The 21,841-nt window shown below is 43.1% G+C and overlaps 1 protein-coding gene across 1 annotated transcript in view; it reads left to right on the top strand.

Annotated features, from left to right (window-relative positions):
* myom2b (myomesin 2b) overlaps window positions 1-20,534 on the top strand; it is a gene marked incomplete at its 5' end in the record, with an annotated part of 40,423 nt that extends 19,889 nt beyond the window's left edge. The window contains 18 exons of the mRNA XM_083650632.1: window positions 946-1,052; window positions 2,415-2,459; window positions 3,723-3,859; window positions 5,735-5,879; window positions 6,435-6,497; window positions 7,184-7,251; window positions 7,634-7,747; window positions 8,584-8,671; window positions 9,555-9,593; window positions 10,689-10,794; window positions 11,723-11,789; window positions 12,295-12,391; window positions 13,236-13,272; window positions 15,852-15,874; window positions 16,115-16,170; window positions 16,280-16,369; window positions 18,115-18,240; window positions 19,163-20,534. Of these exons, the coding sequence (XP_083506758.1) occupies window positions 946-1,052; window positions 2,415-2,459; window positions 3,723-3,859; window positions 5,735-5,879; window positions 6,435-6,497; window positions 7,184-7,251; window positions 7,634-7,747; window positions 8,584-8,671; window positions 9,555-9,593; window positions 10,689-10,794; window positions 11,723-11,789; window positions 12,295-12,391; window positions 13,236-13,272; window positions 15,852-15,874; window positions 16,115-16,170; window positions 16,280-16,369; window positions 18,115-18,240; window positions 19,163-19,369 (1,615 nt within the window). The 3' untranslated portion in view covers window positions 19,370-20,534. The remainder of the gene's footprint in view (window positions 1-945; window positions 1,053-2,414; window positions 2,460-3,722; window positions 3,860-5,734; window positions 5,880-6,434; window positions 6,498-7,183; window positions 7,252-7,633; window positions 7,748-8,583; window positions 8,672-9,554; window positions 9,594-10,688; window positions 10,795-11,722; window positions 11,790-12,294; window positions 12,392-13,235; window positions 13,273-15,851; window positions 15,875-16,114; window positions 16,171-16,279; window positions 16,370-18,114; window positions 18,241-19,162) is intronic.
* Window positions 20,535-21,841: the final 1,307 nt, after the last annotated feature.

Genomic DNA, 21,841 nt, shown 5'->3' with positions numbered 1-21,841 from the left:
GCGTTTCCCAAAAGCTTCTTAGCGCTAAGAAGCTTCTTTGACCCTTCTTAAGGCTCCCGTAAGAAGCCAACGAAGCCAACGCGTTTCCCGATTGCTTCTTAGCCTAAAATGATCTTTCGTTAAGAAGGCTGTGTTTCCCAAAAGCTTTTTAGCGCTAAGATGATCTTTCGTTAAGAAGGTTTTGTAAGAAGGGTCTGGGGCATTCTTAACACCTTCTTAATGACGAAACACTGGCAGATCCAGCCGCGTCAGGCAAAAAGAGATACTTGTGTCCACTGTTCCTCTTGTGTTTTTCCCTTTTTCCTTTCTTTCATGCACCCTTTAGTGTTTAAAATTGGGGAACACTTGAAAATCTCCCCTGTATGTATGGTTACTTGTGTTTTAAATGTTTTACCATATTATATAGGCTCAGAATTGATTCCTTTTATAATAAGAATGTTGTGGATTTATATAGCACCTTTCACAGAACCCAAGGTCGCTTAAATTCTGTAGTGTTTCTCGCAATTTTGTTGTATGCTGTGTATATAAAGCAATTTGAACTGCAGTCCATGTCTGAAATAAATAATGTTTAATAGAAGAAGTTCTTGTTTAACATGACCACGATTAGGTTATTCTACAACAGTGTTTCTCAACCACTGGGTCGTGGCCCACTGGTGGGCTCAGAGTGCCATCTAGTGGGCCGCAGAGGACCTCTCACATCGAGATGGTGGACAGCTCCAGTTAAGATGCTTCTTAAGAGCCTTCTTTAGCGATGTGTTAAGAAGGCTGTTAAGAAGGCGTTTGGGAAACACTTCTTTGGAGCCTTCTTAACTCCTTAAGAAGCTTCTTAACTCTTAAGAAGCTTCTTTGTTGGGAAACTCAGCCATTACCATTTGAAAAAAAACTCAACATCTCTTCTCTTCTTTCTCTCTCTTTCTCTCTCTCTCTCAATCCCTCTCTCTCTAGATCTAAGCTGATCTTTACGAGTGCTGATATGGAGGACTTTGGGATCTTCTCCGTCGTCGTCACCAACACCGATGGAGTGTCAAGCAGCCACTCAATCTCCGCTGAGGGTATTTACCCAACACTGTCCATGTATGCTCTCTCTGGTGCTGAACCACTGAGCTTCAAACTGTAATTCATCACACTATCACTGATTACAAAATACGCTCTAACATAAACTCCCTAATGTTATCTCATTGCATTGGTTAGTTTTGGCCGGCTTTGCCTCCACCGCTGACAGAAGAGGAAGTTAAACAGACAATTTATTACAATTTCCATTCTCTAATTGGCTGTCTTCATCATCGTCATTTTTGGCAGCATCCTTTAATTAACAAATTAACATGTTTTTCACATTAGGATGTCCATTAACCAAATGCATGCGTTTCATCCATCTATGTAAAGTAGCATTCCCTCATTTATGAAGCACCGAAGCTTTTCAACACGTTAACTACAGCAACATCTAGGTAAATGTGCATCAAAAGTTACAGACTTCAAAGGAATTCTCATATACAGCAGTAAACGAATTGAGACAGTGTAGGCGAAATGAAGATGAGGACAATTTAAAAATGATCCTCACAACATGTAATGTAGGCATGAGGCAACAGGTGATTATTTCATTATACTGTACATCTGATGATTCATTTCCATTCTAAGGTTGTTTCTACATTATTTTCAGCCTGTGTGTTGACAGACATGGCTTTTCTACCTTTACGCTTCAACAAAACAAAACTTCACTTCTGGTGACCAAGCCTTATTTTCAAAGGCCTTTCTGCAGGCAAATTCAGCAAAATCCTCCCTATAGAGAGGCTAAGTGAACATCACTTCCTGCTGCAGCACTGTACCAGAGATTTTCTTCCGCAATTTATTTTCCCATAGACATTTCGTAAAATGCTTATAAAAATAGTTTTACTTCGTCAAACCAAATGGTTCAGCTATATCTAGAATCGGGAGAGACCATAGAACATTTCACTCGGACCCAAACATAAAAAACTACATTGAAAAAATATTTTTTTTATTTTTATTTTTTTTAATGTTTTGGTCCGAGTGAAATGTTATGCGGTCTCTCCTGTCTCTAAACTGTCTGAACTGTTTGGTTTGAACAAGTAAAACTATTTTTATAAGCATTTTACGAAATGTCTATGATGGGAAAATAAATGGCGGATGAAAATATCTGGTACACTGCTGAAGCAAAAAGTAGGCGGTCACTTTGCCTCTCTACAGTTAACTGGCCCAGCTCCAAATCAGCTCTGGAAGACATAGTGATACTGATGATATACATATATATACATATATACAGTATAACTTTGGGGCTTCCAAACCATCGCTTAAGCGCATGATGACACAATTCATGTGTTAAATGTAGCCAGGATTTGCATTGCTAATTTGTGGCCCGGGGCTGAATACATCTGAATAAGTTGTGTCTTTTGTTTCAGAGCTGGAGAAGATGCTGGCACTCAGCTATGACATCAGACACCCAGGTAGGTCCCTCTCTGTCTCTGTGTCCATCTCTCATCATCTCTCTTTGTCCCTTTGAACACCTCTTCCTAAGCGAGCGAGCTCTGGCGTATTGAGCGGAACAAATTGTCCAGATATACAACGAGCAATGTCCAATACTTGGAAGCAGGGTGACCCTCGCGTACAAAGATGCCCCTATAGGTTGGAGGTGGAGTTGTGCGCGAAGCTTCACAAGAAGGAACGATAGCGATAGCGACAAGTGGAGCCATTTTTCAATCAAGCGACACGTCGCTCAGCCTGTTTGCTGAGGCATGGAGCAGGTTAGGACATCTTCATGTGGAAAAACAGAATCAATCTGATGTTCGCTCACTCGCATCGCGTCCAGTTAGGAATCGGTGTAAGGCCCCTTCACACTTAGAACTATAACTATAAATAGAAAATATATAAGTAGAAAATCTAGAATAGAATGTAAAAACTAGGTGTAGTGTCACTACAACTACAATCTGGGAACTCAGAGTCTATTTCGGCACGTAAATAGACTCTGGGACAGCCGTACCTTTTTTTTAGGCTTCCTGTACAGCGCAAATCTTCCGCCCGGGACTTCCTCCTCTGCGCAGTGCCGCTCTGTTGTTGTACCGGCGAATACAAGCGTTCCGGTTACGAACGCTAGTGTATATATAATAATTTTGATGTTTAGCATTCAAAATAAAAGCCACCTAATGTATGTTTTTAAAAAGGCACCACTGCGCGGAAGTGGAAATCCCGTGCAGAACATCCACGCTGTACCGGAAGCCAAAAAAAAACGTGCCGAAATAGACTCTGGGTTCCCAGATTGCTACAACTATAACATACAGTAGTTGTAGTCATTCTATTCTATATAAATCTTTTTATAGTTATAATTATCTTTTAGTCTTTAGTTATCGTTCTAAGTTTGAAGGGGTATCTCACGGTTTCTCTATCTCTCTTTCCCACTCTCTCCCTCTCTCTCTCTCCTTTTGTACTATCTATCTTTGAACCTCTAAGTTTTCTTTCTAGTTTCTATTTTTACCTGATCAAAAACAATCTTACCTGCTTTTGCATCACCTGCCTCACCTCGATTCATCTCTCCTGTTCTTTTGCTTGTGCTTTTGATACTGTAAGGTTACAAGTTTCAATTTGTGAAACTGTTCCTCTCTTTCTCTTCCATGTTATATTTGCATTTAGTCATTTAACCAGTCATCTTATCTCGAGAGGTTTGAACTAAGTGTAACGGTGTTTTTGAATCCCTAACCCCTCCTCTCCTGTAGTCATCCCCCTGAAGTCAGAGTTGGCCTATAAGATCTTGGAGAGAGGCAGAATGAGGTTCTGGCTCCAGGCGGAAGAGATTTCATCCAAAGTCACCTACAAGTTCTTTGCCAACAACAAGGAACTGTCTGGAGCTGATGTAAGGCATAGTTATAATGCATGGCTGGATGGAGGGAGGGGAGGGAAGATTCTGGTTTCACGCTGAAGAAATGTGCAACACCTAGAAGTCCGTCTGTGTGTCAATCTGTCTACCATTGTTTCCTCTATGGCCTCAGGAGTGGTGAGCCACCATAGCAAGAGCACTACTGCCACTACTAAGAGAATTTTCTTTTTTTTTAATTAGTCCAATGTACCCCCAAAACACATACTACAGTGGATGGCACGGTGGCTCAGTGGTTAGCACTGTTGCCTCACAGCAAGAAGGTCCTGGGTTCGAACTCTGGTCCGTCCCAGGTCCTTTCTGTGTGGAGTTTGCATGTTCTCCCCGTGTTCGTGTGGGTTCCCTCCGGGTGCTCTGGTTTCCTCCCACCATCAAAGACATGTATGTTAGGGTTAATACTCCTGTCAGTGCCCCTGACCAAGACACTGGCAAAAGAACTGGAGTTGGTCCCCGGGCGCTGCACTGCGGTTGCCCACTGCGGCTGCCCACTGCTCCTAGTTCTAGGAAGGTTCCTAGTAGAGGATGGGTCAAATGCAGAGGATGAATTTCCCGATGGAGATAAATAAAAAGGATAACTTAACTTATACAGGTGTTGCATCAATTACAATGAAGTAGTTGTAAACCTAGTTGGAGAGCTGGAGTGTGTCCTCTCTCACGGCACAAACACACTGGAAACAGAAGCGTTGGCCGCGCTCTGTTTTGCTCCGCGCCGGTCACAACTTGTACTGACTTCATGCTGCTCGTGGTGGCTGGCGTCAAAGATAGACCAGAGGCGGAGACTATCGGTGCAAGCCATGTGCCACGCCTGTGCCACGCCGCGGCGGCCTGTGTAATCTGTTAACAAGGGTGCCGAAATGAAACTTCCTGCGCTTCCAGACGCTTCACCTGGCTTCCGCGTCACTTCCGTCTCCAGTGTGTTTGCGACGTTAAGAGAGGACACTGGGATCCAACTGAGCGAACACTTTATTGCACAGTATTGATTTACTTTCTCTGAGGGCAGCGCCTGTGGTTTTCACTCAAAGGAGGACCAAATGAAGTTTCCTTAATCATATTATCATTTCCATTATCATCATATCATCACCCAGCTGGGGAGCAAAGAGAACAGCGAAACCACCGACAGACTCAATTAATAAGGTGCATCTGGGCGACTTCTCCCAGCGAGGGAGCGCTTCTTTTCTCCTCCATTGTCTTGTTGGTGGCCAGGTGATCGGTGGATGCTGACAATCATAATAAAGTTTCCAAATAGGGGCGCAAAGTTGGCATAATTCCCATGATGCACTACTGGCTGACATACTTCAATTGAGCAACATTGCAGATGACTTAAAATAGGCAAACGATCAAGTATACAGCTCTGACAATGACTATCAAACATTTTCAGTGGAATGCAATCTGTATATTTAATGATTTGAAGGGGAAATCCATGAGGGTTGTTTCAAATTCCATCGAGAAAATGAATCATCGTGACGAATAAAACCAGTTTAGAATGTAATTGTAATTGTTATAGCAATAATAACCAAGAGGGCATCCTTTACTGTGATCGTGGGTACGATGATGATGCAATCACCTGCATCTCGTACTGTCACACCCAAGATCACAGTCAAGAAATGACCCAGCAGTAGCTTGGCTGCAGCAGCCTGTGCAGTATATCAGGATTCAGTGTGAATTGATTTGTGATTGGTCAACTGTGTCCTGCATTAACTAACATGACACTCCATTGCTTGGCTCTAACAGTTGTGTAATTCACCTTTAACAATCAGCCAATCGGCTTCTCTGTCTCTCTGTCTCTCTCTCTCTGTCACTAATGTCTCTCTTCATTCTGTCTGTTTCTCACCATCTCTCTCTCTCTCACTGCAGCCCAACAAGATGGGTCATGACGTGTCTACGGGTGTGATTGAGTTCATCCTGGACCATTTCACTGATGAGAATGAAGGGACGTTCACCTGCCAGATCACAGATGGAGGAGGCAAAGGACAGAGCTCACTGGTGCTGATTGGAGATGGTAAGAGATGGTCTGTGTGGTCTTGTATCCAGCAGTCACGTCTGACTTTGGTCACGCTCAGCATCAGGCACTGATTTAAGAAACGGGTCAAACCGGGCTCAAGTGCTGTTTGGCCAAAACTGGCCGAAACAAACTAACAGCTAACTCTTTACATGGTAGCTAAAAGATCTAACAGTTGTCGACTGACAATAAGGTCTGGCATTCTGTTTGAGGTATTACATTGATGTCAGCATCACACATAAGTGATTGGAAGGAGAATCACAGTAAAATTAGCTCTGCTGTTGCTAGCACTACACCACTGGTATATTAGATTAATATTTTGGAAATTTATGCAAATGATAGATCAAGTGTCACGATGGCTGTAGGAGGTTTTTTAAATCAATTATGTATTCAGGACACCCTGAGATTCACATGCTGATGTCTGACTTTGTATACTTTATTATTTCATTTCGTATGTAGGAAACCATAGAAACTAGCTAATGCACAGAAAGCATACAGAGCAACGCAATGCTTTGATCATTTCATTACTGTGTGTGTGTGTGTGTGTGTGTGTAGCTTTCAAGGCAGCGCTGGCAGAGGCCGAGTACCAGAGGAGAGAGTACATCAGAGTCAAGGAGGGTAAGAAACACAGAACATCCACTAACCTGTGTGAACTTCACTCTAGTTAGTCTCAGGGTGCTTTCTCACTGGGAAAGATTGCTTTCGTTCCGTTCCGTTCTGCACCGGGGAACTATTGCCCCTCTCCCCCGCTGGTCAGCTTTCACATTACAACATTTCTTCTGCGCTCGGAAACGGAACAGAGTGCACTTGCGTCATCAACTATGACTGGAGTTTATCCTCACCCGTGTGTTGTCTATGTGGTTCGAAACGGTTGGCTTTCACACTCGCAAGTGTTCCGTGCTCGGGCACGCCAAAGCGCTCCCCAGACCACCTTTTCAAGTGGATCCTGTCACGGTTCCCTGTTGTGCGCCCGGGCGCAGAACGGAACGGAACGCAACGTTCACACTTGTCAAATGTTCCGAAACTGGGGTCAATTTGGGGACAAGTTGTGCTCGGGAACGGTACCTGGACGCCAGTGAGAAAGCACCCTCAGACATCGCCTCCAACTACTAACAAATACAAGCACTTTACTGTGAAAGCTAGAGCTAGGCCATCATTACTTCAAATGATATGTTGGCACTCAGTCATGGAGCGGTTTCTCATGGCACATGACCAATTTAATCCCAAACTGAGAATTCCTTCCCTGTCTCTGTCCCTGTCCCTGTCTCTGTCCCTGTCCCCTTCATCCTCCTCCTCTACCACAGGTCCCCATTTTAGTGAGTTCCTGACACTTCAGGTTGGAGATGATTGCTCTGTCGCTCTGGTCTGCAAGGTAAACACATAGACAAATAATACATAATTATTTAATTTTTACTGTACATTCAATACAAATGGGAGACCTGCCTGTCTGACCATTCCACAAGTGTCTTTCTTCTTACACATACAGTGTTCAAATGGCATGAATTAGTTTGTAGCAGGCCCTCCACCAGGATGAAGTGACTGAGGGGGTAGTTAAAAATTGTGAGGGGACAATTTGGTTTCGTTAAAATTTAACTTTTGGAGTACAAGCCCCACCCCCCCGTGGCGCCAGGCCTGGTTTGTAGATTCATAGTAGATTCATATTAGCCCTGTTAAATAGAATTACCGGTATGTTTTATGCTTTAGTATGATGATATGTTTTATGCTTTAGTATGATGATATGTTTTGCATTGCAGGTTGCTAACTTGAAAAAGGAATCTCAGTTCCACTGGTATAAAGAGGATACAGAGATCATCCCTGATGTGAAACCTGACCTTGGATCTGGAGTCTGCAAACTGCCAATTAAACTGGTAATTATACTTTGGTAATTAATATTAAATTATATTATTATATATTAATATTAATAATATTATTAATATTATTATATTATGTTACTACCATTACTCTGTGTACCATACATGACAATACACAAACAGAGTTGAATTAGATCAGTACTAGTCACTAGTCAGCCACTGTCAAGTAAAATGGTAAGGGAATATTACTACTGTACCACTATACTATTACTGTATACTTAGAATTTGGATCAGGAGTCTCTGTTTCTAAAACTGGTTTTGTTAAAATGATGTGAGCTGCTATGTTATATGGCCATGGGCAATCCACCTGTACAGCCACATACCAGGAAGTAGCTTAGTGATTTTCTAACCGTAGTGGCTAAGTTAACACATGTTAAATATGTTGTTACATATACAACATAATAAATGTATACAAGCTCATTGGTTTTGCTAATATTGAGTTTCAAGTTGATTGTTGTTATACCATGTGACGAAGCGCCCTATGACCTATCTGTCCCCTGCACTCCTCTGTAAAAAATAGTCCCTAGGTGAAGATAGCATGTTTCTCACTGGAAATTATTCACTGGTATCATACATGTCATTATAGTGATAACTATACCAAAAACTGACCAAAAAATACACATATATATACATATATTTTACGAGTCTGGACAGACATGGATGTAGAATGCAACTTGGCTTGTCGGCGGAGGCATACAACCGCGAGGCGGTTATTTCTAGACTAGTTTATAGTTGCACTTACTCTGGCCACCCACCTCTGAGCATCGTTGGCCAATCAAAATTCAGTATTCAAGAAAGCCATGTAATGTCCCCACGTTTTGTCTCGCCATCAGTTCTCCCTAAAGACCACAGGAATCTATAAGGCCACCATCAGCGATGACAGAGGAAAAGACATGAGCCAAATTGACATCTCTGGAAAAGGTAAATTGACCTTAAATTACTTTAATTATAACTAACGAGGACAGTAATTGACTTTGACTGACCAGCTGATTGACTAACTGAACAACAACAACGAATGAACTGCAACAATGCCTTATAAAAACGATTTTGTCATTAGCTGCCTTTGTTTCATTACTACAGTATAATAATAAGATGTTTGTATTTGGAAGTTGAATCAGTGGATATGTGTACATGCACAGAGAATACTGTTTTAACCCCGAGTAACCCAGTATTGGGTAGACTCATATAAACGTCATAATTCCTTTAGAATAACCCAGGTAAGCTGGTACTACCATAGCAGTACAAGAACACAGGTTAAGATGCGTGCCGTATTCTGATATTAAACTTGACACTGTGGCATGTAACCTCAGACTCACACAGGGTACAGTATGTATATTTTGATGGCTTGGCAGGACTTACCTTTGAGCATGACTGTTCCTATTGAAATCATCATTTCTATCCCCGCTATTGGTAATAACTTTTATTTAGTCACTGAGGCGCAGCTGGTAGGTGCATCTTTTCTTACTTTGTTGGTGGTGATGGACCATTTTCTCTGGGCGGGACCAGCGGGACACCACAGGTTGACAGGAATATAGGTTTTGATTTATTCATGGCGACAGGGATACTCAATCAGAGGTATATCAATCATGCATGGCAACAGCTTAACCCAAATGAAACCGTACCCAAAGTAAGACATATTATGGCCATGTTACAACATGCATGTAAGCACAGCCACTGTCATGTCACGTGTCGTTTCAACCTTTTCTTACCGAGCTTTGAATGCAGCCACCAGAGGGCAGCATGGTGACTTTGCTTCCGTCTGGCCCTGTCCCTGACCCCACCTCTCTCTCTGCCTCTCTCCTAGTCTTTGACGATGCGATAAACAAACTCAACCACCTGGCTGGTAGGTATTTGTCACACACACACACACACACACACACACACACACACACACACACACACACACACACACACACACACACACACACACACACACACACACACACACTCGATAAACATCCACATAAAACACGATTCTAAACATCCAGATATACATACTATACACACTATATACTATATATAGTAATACACTATATATAGTATATAGTGTATTACCATGGTAATGTTGCTATACTATAATTCATGATGATGGTAGCATTCACACACACATACACACACACACACACACACACACACACACACACACACGCACACACATGTATTTAACATGGTTTATTTAACATGGTTACATGCATGCATGCACACATTCACTCAGATAAATCCATCATCTTGCCGGTAGATTTCTGCTTTGAAATCCCTCTGCTACAGTCACTACTACAACGCATACACACACACGCACGCACGCGCGCGCGCGCGCGCACGCACACACACACACACACACACACACACACACACACACACACACACACACACACACACACACACACACAGTATATCAGCATGTAGCAGAGGTTGTTATGCTGTAAGCATTAGGCCATCATGTCATCATGTGGTGCAATCTTTTTGAAATGCCAGTGCGCTGCCACAGTGTCAGTGTGGAGAAGACTTCTCCTCCTATGTGAAGCGACAGGCACTTGACAGGCGACAGTCACTGTTGTACAGTAGCAGGATAGTTGCACAGGAGAGAGAGTTCATTACTGTGATCACGCGGGAAACCATGGCGATGTGACCAGGTGCGAGGCACTTGTACCAATGTGTGGTCGGCAGTCACTAACACCTTTTCTTCAATGTAACATAGAAACATAGGAATAACTCAGGAGCGTGATTTGATGTGATTAATTCTAAAAGAAAGTATATGTTGCATGATCTAGCCGCTAGATCATGCAACATATACTTTTTTGGAATATATATATATATGGAATATATATATATATATATATATATATATATATATATATATATATATATATATATATGTATACCGGTATATAAATCTGATTTCATTTTGTCTCCCCATTCCCCTCGTCAACTCCCCTAGGTGCCAGTGCAGCAGAGCTGGTAATTAACTGCACAGCAACTGGCATTCAGATGCAATGTCACATGAAGTATTACACCTCCGAGATGAACATCACCTGGGTGCACGGGTAAGGAACTATTATTATTAGTAGCAGTATTCATAGTAGTTGTTGTAGTTGCAGTAGCAGTAGTAGTAGTAGTAGTAGTAGTAGTAGTAGCAGCAGCAGCAGTAAAGAAGTAACAGTAGGTATCCTAGTAATAGGAGAGGAATACACATACAGTAGGAATAGAAGTAGTATTACCTGTAGGACTAGAAGTTGTTTGAAGTTTTCCTGTAAACATATACTGACCAAAAACACTTAATGTTGCTCTCCTCTCTCTTGTCAACATTTTATGTGTGAATTGAAACTGGATCTGGCAAAAACAATAAGCCACTTGTTGACGGCTGTTGACAAGTGTTTTCATAATACTGGGTGTAGCGGTAAAATTACTCCAATTTATGAGGGAAATCATATCCCTATCATTTTCTGTAAGGAAGCGAGGGTTGTTGTTGTTGTTTTTTTGCACTTCAAAATGCTCCATCTTAAAAAGACGGCGGGAGTGAAGCAGAGAGTGAACAGACAAAGGGTGTTGAAAGAGAAAAATAGATATAGATGCAGGGGAATAAAAACAGAGAGAGAGAGAGAGAGAGAGAGGGAGAGAGACATAAGCACTTAAAGAGAGGAGTGGGAGAGAGAAAGACAGCGAGAAAGAAGGCAGGGGGTTGGAGAGGCTTTTCTATTATTCAATTATTCAGAGAACAGAAATTATGGAGATGAGATTTTTACCCTCTCCCTGTCCTCTGTTGTGAGAGAGACACAGAGCAATAGGGAGAAATTGGTATCTCCAGGCATAACATTAGGCAGGCATGTAAACATGATTTCCCATTACCTCTGACACAGCTTCATTCTCTCTCTCTCTCTCTCTCTCTCTCTCTCTCTCTCTCTCTCACACACACACACACACACACACACGCGCGCGCACGCTAACCTCCTCTCCCCTTTCCTCTCGTCACAGTGAGTCGAAGCTCGCCCACAGTGAAAAGATTGTGATTGGAGGAACCGCTGCAATGGCGACGATGGAGGTATAACCCTCTGACGTGTGACATGTGGCATGCTTCTTAAGCTGATGATAACTGGGGAACTTTTTACAAAGAAAAATCGATTCATTTCAAATATTTCATGGAAAATAGATGTGATGAAGTTCATCATCTGTGACGTTGCCTTCAGCAGGGGTGGTGATGTAAAACTTTATATAAAGCTATAATAAACTATGAGGAATGGAATAATCCCTTGTGGGGAAAATGCACATGTCGATTATACATGTTATAATCACCTTTATATGTGAAAGTCGATTAACGTTACAATTCTAAAGTGAAACTCTAAACTTTATACGACTTTATAATGACTGGCACAATATATTTATTTATCTGATTTTATGCTTTCTTATCTTTTGTCATGGACCTTTACAATTGTTAATATGTACCGGTAGATAATTTGTTGACCGCGAATTATGTAGAATATAGTGCGATGGACAGACTGATTGATTGATTGATTGATTGATTGATTGATTGATTGATTGATTGACAGGTGATGGAGCCTCTAGAGAAAGATAAAGGAATGTACTCAATTGTGATCACCGACCCTGAAAACACACACAAGCGCACTCTGGACCTCAGTGGAGATGGTTAGTACACGCACGTGCACACACACATTCACACACACACACACACACACACACACACACACACACACACACACACACACACACACACACACACACACACACACACACACACACACACACACACACACACACTCACTCTCACTCAGTCAGTCAGTCTCTCTCTCTCTCTGTCTCTCTCTAACTTTCTCTCTCACTTTACAATCCTGATAATAGAGGAGAAATCCTCTCTGTTCTCAATTGTTTTGTCCGGAGCTCTGAGCTGCCTGCAAAGATGTGGATTAAGAAATGATTGATAGTTTACAGTAAGTACTGTAGAGCAGAGGTTTTCAAAGTGGGAGGTGGGCCTCCGCAGGGGGGCTCCAAACCGTTTCAGGGACACTCAGTGAATGGAAGTGGGGGGAAAAACATTGCATTAGTTAGTACATTAGTTAGAAAAAGTGATCAAATCACATAGAATAGCCTAAAGTGTGTGATTTGGCTCGAGATAGTTAAGAGATATGTCGTTTTGGAGAATTATTGTGTGTCTCTCACTTTCCCAGAGTCACTCAGAAACAAATAAATGCCTTCACACAGACCTTTTTAATGTACTTGTTGCCAGTATGTCAAACAGTGATATCAGGCTATTCTGCCTCAATTGTTGGGTATGGGATCAAATAACATAATCATGATCCCATAGGCATCCAAGAATTTAGCGAAACTAAGCAAGTAAACTAGGGGGAGGCACCTTTTTCCAAGCTTTGTCTGAGGGGAGGCCCATAGTCTCAGACTTTGAAAAGGCCTGCTGTAGATAATACGTGTGTGTTACAAATGGTGGTAGTGAAACGATGTTTTTGTCTCTTTACAGTTTATGAGAAAGCCTTCGCCGAGTTCATGAAACTCAAGTAAGACGACACTCCCAAATATCTCTGTATATCAAAAGATGAATCATTGCATTCACATTTATCATCATTTGAACTCACTTAGCTTTTAGCACTTTGATGATGACTCTTCATCATCAGTCAAATGAACAACTCTAAGCACTCACTAACCTGCTCAAATCATATTTTATGTTGAAAGATGATTTATCTCACTATTTCCATTCTTATTTATGTGTATGTGCTGGAAACGATTTGTCATACTTGTTCAAACTTAAAGCACAAGGTTTGCCTCTACTTCTACAAGAGATGACATTGATATAGAGTTTAATCTCCACATTTAAAATGTTCTACTCGTGGTTGAAATTCTAAGGGTGAAAATCCTCCTGTAAATGATTTGCATCTGTGATATTTGTGCCAGAGTATGGCGGAGCTGTTTTGATTTATGATGGATCAACAACGCTTCCGAATAAGGTTATTCTCAGACACAAACCTTGGTGAATATCACAAAATCCAACACTTGGGTGGTCGGTAAATTCCAGTATGTACTATGTATTAATTTCAACTTAATGGAAAACATTGCTGCTTTTGTATCGGGGAGTCCCGTCCCGGTGGCTCTCCTGGTAGAGCGCGTACCACAAAGGCTTAGTCCTTCACGCGGCCGACCCGGGTTCGAATCTGACCCGCGGTCAAAAAAAGAAGACGCTTTGTATCATTACAATGTGGGTGCTATATGCAGATCAGCAATGTTTACCTTCCCTCCATGTTGCCTGCACCAGGTGCTCCCTGTTCATCTGCCTGCAGAAACTCCGCCCTGCCAGCTGGTATAGGGACACTGCAGAGCGCGTCATCATTCAGAAACCACGCCCAAAAGGGGGAAAAACAAATACTCCCCCCACAATCCTGGCATTCTCCTATGTCACGTGTTGCACACAAAGATCATATTATATATGGAAGATGAACACTCCAACTTACTTCCTTGACAGCTAGAGCCACATTTTTCTTCTCGCCAATTCTCAACGGCTTCCTTGTTTTGCTCGGGAGTACAAAAAAACTTTAATTGGCGATTTTTTACATTTGTTGTCTGTGCAGCCCACCACACAACAGCTTTCAGCTATGTTTAATTCAAGGAAAATGATGCTGGTGTTTGGAAGTGAATGGAGAGCTTTCCCCCGTGATGGGCTATTTCTTGCAGTGTCTCTATGGCTGGTTATGGCTCGTTAAAGCTCTCAATCCAATTCTCCGTGGACGTGCGCATACAAAAATGAATAAGTACAATCTGTAGCTCGAATAACAGCCCTGTGAGCCGGCTCTACTCCCCGACGTCACTGGTTCCAGGAAGTAGAGCAGATCCTGAAGCCGCCCCCAGAGACAGAGGGAACATCAAAGACCCATCGTTTTTCACACTATATCAAGATTTCAGATGGATCGAGAGCTGAAGAGCAGCAAAGTTCTCTTTTAAGTTGATATGAAAAGTAGAAGCAGCCAGGTAGCTGAGATCCTTTGGGGCCAAAGTGAAGCCCTCCACACAGAATTGAGCAAATCCATTTAGAAAAAACTGAATGAAAGTCCAAACATCGCATGTGGAGTGGAACCTGGTCCAATTCCCTCTTGTAATTAACATGCAGAGAGAGACGTTTGAGCAGCGAATTCAACAAACACATTGAAAACAAGTGACCGCCTCTTGCTCTTTTGATTGTGCATCATCATGCCAGGACAGCCCATAGTTCCCCGAGCCATCTGGTCCTGAGGCTGCGCCTCTCCATCCCTCCCATGCCAGGACCCACTCAGACAAACTAGCCCAACCAAGTTATTACAGAGCAATATTAGATTTGGCCACTGGGGAAATTGGGCAGGTTGGCCCTACACCCAGTGTGTGTACACTGTGGCAGACCATCTGACCGCTGTTACTGATCCAAAACGGAAACAGATTTGATGTTACAGACTCAGCGAGCACAGCCAGGTAGTGGAAACCGGCTGTCAACAGGAAAACTGGCGGCGTTAAATTAGATCATCATTCTTTTCTCCAAATTCCCCCACAAATAGAAGTCATTTGCAACCATGACCAGCAAATGCATGTTACAATATCCCGGCGTTGCAACTGATAGAAAGATCAAAATGAACTTCAAGATTGGAGATTCAAGATAATTGTAATAACCATAGTGAGAAATCAATCATGTTACAAAAGAGGAATTTGTCTGTGCAGCATGCAGTGATCACAGCAATGATAGAAGATGGAGCAAACAGAACAATCTCAAATGATAAATGATGAAGTGCAAAGTAAAAGTAATTTAAAGTGATATACTGGGGTCCATGTAACATGTCCGTGTAACATGTCTGTGTAACATGTCCGTGTAACATGTCCATGTAAAAAGTGCAGTAAAGACACTTAACCTAAGGGACAGCCATAGAAAAAACATGTCAGCTTGAACTTTCTTTGGATAGAGCAGAGGTTTTGTCAATTGAATAATTTAGTTTAATTTGTTATGCCTGTCAGCACTAATATTGTTAGTGTGTGTCAGCTTTGGAAATAGAGATTGCTAACTTCTGTGTGTGTGTGTGTGTGTGTGTGTGTGTGTGTGTGTGTGTGTGTGTGTTTCTCTCAGGGCCGAGGCCTACGCCGAGAAGAGTGAGTGCATCCCTCCATCTTTGTCTATCTGTACCGTGCCTCTGTTTCATCATTTTTTGTCTGTTTACAACAGCTGATATTTCCCCTGTACACGAGTTTACTGTACTTCCCCCACAATATGAATGCATATTAATCACTGCTTATTTATTTGTGGCTTAGACAATTAAGGTACATCTAAAACTCCATCAATTTAATAAGAAATAATAATGATGGATAACATGAATAATGTTTTTGTTTCAGACCGCGGTAAGGTGCTGGGAGGACTGCCTGATGTGGTCACCATTATGGAAAAGAAGGTGATGTGTGTGCGCGCGCGCGTGTGTGTGTGTGTTACGTCTACCTGTGTGAGTGTGTACCCTTGTGTGTGTGTATATAACAAGCGGTTGTCTTTGTGTGCGTCTACAGACCCTCAGTCTGACGTGCACAGTCTGTGGTGACCCCAAGCCTCAGGTGTCATGGATGAAGAATGGAGCAGATGTGGAACCTGATGACCAGGTGAACTTCTTCAGCCACAGTAACAGACACTGAATGTGCTCTACTGTGATTATATTTGCTATGGCAGGGATCAGAGCCAGTTTTAGAATAAGGGCAAGTTTGCACACGCTAGGAATTTGATGAGTGAATTATAAATAAACAGTTGTATTAGAACTAGACATTTACAGAGTAGGTGTCTTTTGGAGGTAGCTGGAGGTAGGGTATGTATGATGTAGTATTATGAAGAAAGCAGTACAGTATGTTCATAGTGGTGAGTCTGACTCATTGCACTGATGGGAAGCTATTGAAGATGGGAATAGAAAAACAAAACAAACATAAATATTTACACATCTAGAGAATATTACACTGCACTCCGGACTATAATAAATAGGCATAAATATATAACTGCACAGCAAATACAGAGTGCAGTACATACTAACTGACTGTAGTAGTAGGTGCAGGTGCTGCCTACCAGCAGTAGGGTGCTGTTGTCCATTTTGCCAGGTATGAGTTATTTGCTCTCTTAGTACTGTTGTTGTTGTCACCGAAATATCACATGATATTATGGCTTTTATACAACAGGTGTCAATGCGTTTGTGCAATTCAAAATGTTTTCCATCTGTGTCCATTAGCTAACATTTTTGGCAACAATTATTTGATCTCAATTTGACTAAAAGGCAGTAATGAAAAATCCAGGTTTATGGGGTCTTTTACTTAGTTTGAGGGACAAATAATCGATCACATGACATGACCCCGAGATCCGGTTTGCACGCCCCTTTTCCATGTACTCATGACACTGGAAGTGACATAGGAGGGCATAGGAGGAGTGGCTAGGGGACTGTGTGGGGGGGGGGACCCATAGGAGGAGTGGCTAGGGGACTGTGTGTGTGTGTGGGGGGGGGGGGCGTAGGAGGAGTGGCTAGGGGACTGTGGGGGGGGGGGCATAGGAGGAGTGGCTAGGGGACTGTGGGGGGGGGGGACCCGTAGGAGGAGTGGCTAGGGGACTGTGGGGGGGGGGGGGGGCATAGGAGGAGTGGCTAGGGAACTGTGGGGGGGGGGTGGGCATAGGAGGAGTGGCTAGGGGACTGTGGGGGGGGGGGGGACCCGTAGGAGGATTGGCTAGGGGGCTGTGGGTGGTGGGGGGGGGGCGTAGGAGGAGTGGCTAGGGGACTGTGTGGGGGGGGGGGGGGACCCGTAGGAGGAGTGGCTAGGGGGCTGTGGGTGGTGGTGGCGTGGCGCCATTCGATTGTTAAATGACTGACGACAGACGTTGACCCCGCGTCACCTCCGGGGCCAAGCGGCACCGCTCCTTATTCGCCTCATTCAAAACAACTATGGCGAATCTTTTTAGATATCTTTTTAAAGATCATTTTTTAACTTAACATGACATTTTATAGATCTGAATCTAAATCTAAATCTGTTTAGACTTGGCGCCAAACTTTGTTTTTCTACGTACTTTCTCCGAATTGCAACGTACCTTATAAACTGCAGCCGTTTCCTCTTCTCTTTCTCATCGCAAGGAAAGTGGTAGAATGACAGTTTAATCATTTTTGTTTGTCTCGGATCTATTCCAACAATGAGGGACACAGCACTGCGGCATATTGACAATGCAGAGACGCTTGGATGCTTTGGCGCTTGGACCCGGAAGTCGTATTGTCGGGAGGTCATATGTGACAGCTTAACAAGCGGATAGAGCTGAATGGCACACGCCACTGTGCCGTGGGCTTACGATTTGGGCTTGTTTAACATGGTCTCCTTCATTTCAGTACGTGGTTTCCCTGGAGGGGGGACGGTTTGCCAGTCTGACGATCAAAGGCGTTTCCATGGATGATTCTGGCAGATATACCATGATCGTCCAGAACAAATACGGAGGAGAGTCTGTGGACATTGTGGTGAGTGTCACTGATGTGTCCTCCAAACGGTTTGGATTTACTCTGGCACAAGGACATCCCATTTTTCTGACCATCTGTGGCACAGATCTCATCTTTTCATCGGTGCCTAAACAGTCACATTATTTTGTTATGAGACTTTTATGTGGCTCAGATCTGTTATGCCGCTGAGTTTTGGCTGTGAGCTTTTTCTTTTAGCAGGGCCAGAAAATGGTTCAGTGTGAACACAGATCAGTAGAGCATCACTGCATGTGAAGATGTGTCCCACCTTATTGGTTCAGTGTGAACACAGATCAGTAGAGCATCACTGCATGTGAAGATGTGTCCCACCTTATTGTGTAAAAGACGACCGCACTTGAGGGGACCAGTCTCATTATTATCAATGAGCTGTTACGATTGCTTTGGCTCAGTTTTCACTACAGTTTCAGTCTGAAAAATTAACAAAGAGTCAAAATAAGTTGCAAAATTCTTCCCTTGAGACTCAAAATGCTTACATGCTCTACAATGTGCACATTGGCGGGGGGGGGGGAACGGACCGGTGGAGCAGTGGCACTGTCGCATTCTTGCCTCGCACTCTCGCCTTACATCAAGAAGATCCTGGGTTCGATTCCCGCCTGGGACACTGTTGGCATTGTGGGTATGTCTCCCCATGCCCTCGGTGCCCGGTGCCCAGGTGGGCCATCTCGTCGAAAGGGCCTTTCTGTGTGGTGTGGAGTTTGCATGTTCTCCCCATGCTTCCCTGGGGTTTCCTTCATACAACCCCACAATGTGTCATTACTTTCAGCAACACAACAGCTCATTACTTCACTAATAGATTAAAAGCTGTTGGAAAATCTAGAATGATCTTATTATCACTTTGTTTAACATATGTACAACAGTCTTTTATAATTCGTGTATGTCATTCTCTCTCTCTCTCTCTCTTCAGGTCAGTGTGTACAAACACGGAGAGTCAATTCCTGCGGCGAAACCAGCTCTGACCCCTAAAACCATCATCCCTCCCAAACTCCCCATTGAGCTGCCTCAGCCGAAGACCACCGCTCCCAGCCCCGCCCCCTCCTCTCCTAGCCCCGTCCCTCCTAAAGCGGCAGCGGGGAGGGGCGTGAAGAGCCCCACCCCTACTAGGAGGAAGTAGAAAGGAAGGGAGACACACACTCACACACTGATGCACATATAGTCTGCACATAAATTGAATTAAAGCCATTATTGGCATCCAGTACCTCGACTGTATTAGATTACTATATTGTTTTGAATTGAATTAAACTGACTGGAAGGGCTAAGAGTCGGGATAAATAAAATTATAAATTTGAAAAGGAAGCAATGAAAAGCGGTGAAATGAAGCAAATGAATGAAAAGTTGGTGCATTAAAACAAATGCCTATTTACAATAATTGCAACAAGACAGACTGAAAGCCTGGGCTCTTCTTTTCAGACTAGCCCTGTGTACAGATATAATAACAACATAAAAATCGACATATATCTGACTTAAAATAAAGATACTATTTTTGAAGCTAATAAATATATAGGCCTAGTTAAATACATATTATATATGGAGCAAGTTGACGGTCAGGAGGACCCATCCAGACTTCTGCTTAGAACGCTTTTGCCCCATGAGAGCTACATCCACCCCTCCTTCCCCAAACGATCTCGCATTCAACGTCATCATTTAGTACGTTTGGTACAGAAGCTTTGATATGCGCTCATCAGCATCCTGCAGACATGCTATATCTCCACAACAAGAACAACTGATGATCTCCCCCCCCTCGTGTATCTTTGTTGTTTGCCACCATATCGTCACTACTATGGCTCAGTCTCAGGGTCACCAAACTTCTTTTATACATGGAGGATTTCACCTATAGGCTACAGGTTAGTTTTAGAAAGATGTGCGGTTTCTGCAAGAGACACTGATCATAAACAGGTCTACCAGCATAGCTCCAAGACGCTGCTCTACAGTACGTCCATTAGCTTATAAAATGAAGATTACCATGGTATCATTTTTACCCTCTTCACAAAAAAGACAGAACAAACTCTGTCCATCATTGACTCGTAGTGTTAGCACCAAAGAACGTTTTGGGGGGAAATCTATTCTGTATTCTGCTTTATAGCCAAACCGCCAATTATGCACACTCTTCCTGGTTATCAGCCAATAGGAGAAACAAACTTTCTATCAGTACTGTAGGCAGGTTTAAAAGGCTTTGTGCCCAAGCACAGGAAGGAGTCGATGGCAGAGCTGATGAAAAGATGGCTGATGAGATTTGTGCTTCATTAAGCTGTGAGAGGACAGGAGCAGACGGAGAGCAGAGGGGGAGAGAGGGAGAGGAGAAGAGGGAGAGGAGAGCGGGATAGGGGGAGGAGAGAGGGAGAGGCGGGGAGTAAATACATTGTTTCTGTGTTTGCTGTTGCTAATAAAAGAGAGATTACACTTTGCTGAGGCTGCGTATTCTTTCTGTCAGAGAGAGAGGGGGGGGGACCGAAACAAGAGAGCGATTAAGAGAGAGTTTGAGGAATGGAGAGACTGAAAGAGTTTGTGGAATGGAGAGACTGAAAGAGTTTGTGGAATGGAGAGACTGAAAGAGAGAGAGAGAGAGAGAGAGAGAGAGAGAGCATTGTTGGTGATGTATGTCTGGCTGGTAATGTAAGACAAGCCTTATCATGCTGGTGAGTTAACAAGTTTGGAATGAATTGAATCGCGAGAGATTGAATGAAAAGACAAAGAGAAGAAAGGAGTGAAAGATAGCGAAATGAAGAGAAAAGTAGTTTGTGTGTGTGTGCGTGCGTGCGTGCGTGCGCGCATGCATGCTATATTGCTATTACTGCTGTTGTTTTGGCAATTAAGACAAGTCTTCTCCTGCCACTAAAAATCGTGTGTGTGTGTGTGTGTGTGTGTGTGTGTGTGTGTGTGTGTGTGTGTGTGTGTGTGTGTGCACTAAGAACAGAAGACAGGAAGACAAGGAGACAGATGTTCATGAGACAGGCTGAAAGAGACTGAATCGGATTGATGTTTTTGCTGTGAGATCATTTCCCTGACTTTTTAATTAATTTCCACATCTTTAATCTGCATAATTACAGAGGATGTTACCATGACAACTAACTTTTAATTTCTGTGAACTCTAAAGGACTCATCTGTGAAACAGACACAGATCTCACACTCACAGACAGACTGATAAACACACACACACACACACACACACACACACACACACACACACACACACACACACACACACACACACACACACACACACACACACACACACACACACACACACACACACACACACACACACACACACACACACACACACACACACACACACACACACACACAGGGGGCTCCTATCTAAATGGAATAGCCAGTACTGATACCATGAAATTGTGTTTCCAAATATAACGGCGTGTCATTGGAGTGTGTGTGTGCACGTGTGTGTGTGTGTGTGTGTGTGTGTGTGTGCTTACGTGTGTCTGTGGTTTAGTGAGAAACAGACGATGTAGTATCTGCTTTTCTGTAGTTCACCACATGGGGGCACTATGGTAACACACATAAACACACACACACACACACACACACACACACACACACACACAGAGGGGGACATACACACGCAGCC

This window comes from Poromitra crassiceps, assembly GCF_964638095.1.
Source record: "Poromitra crassiceps genome assembly, chromosome: 14".
Lineage (NCBI taxonomy): Eukaryota > Metazoa > Chordata > Actinopteri > Beryciformes > Melamphaidae > Poromitra > Poromitra crassiceps.
The sequence above is the reverse complement of the archived record's forward strand: the minus strand, read 5'-3'. Positions and strand labels throughout refer to the sequence as shown.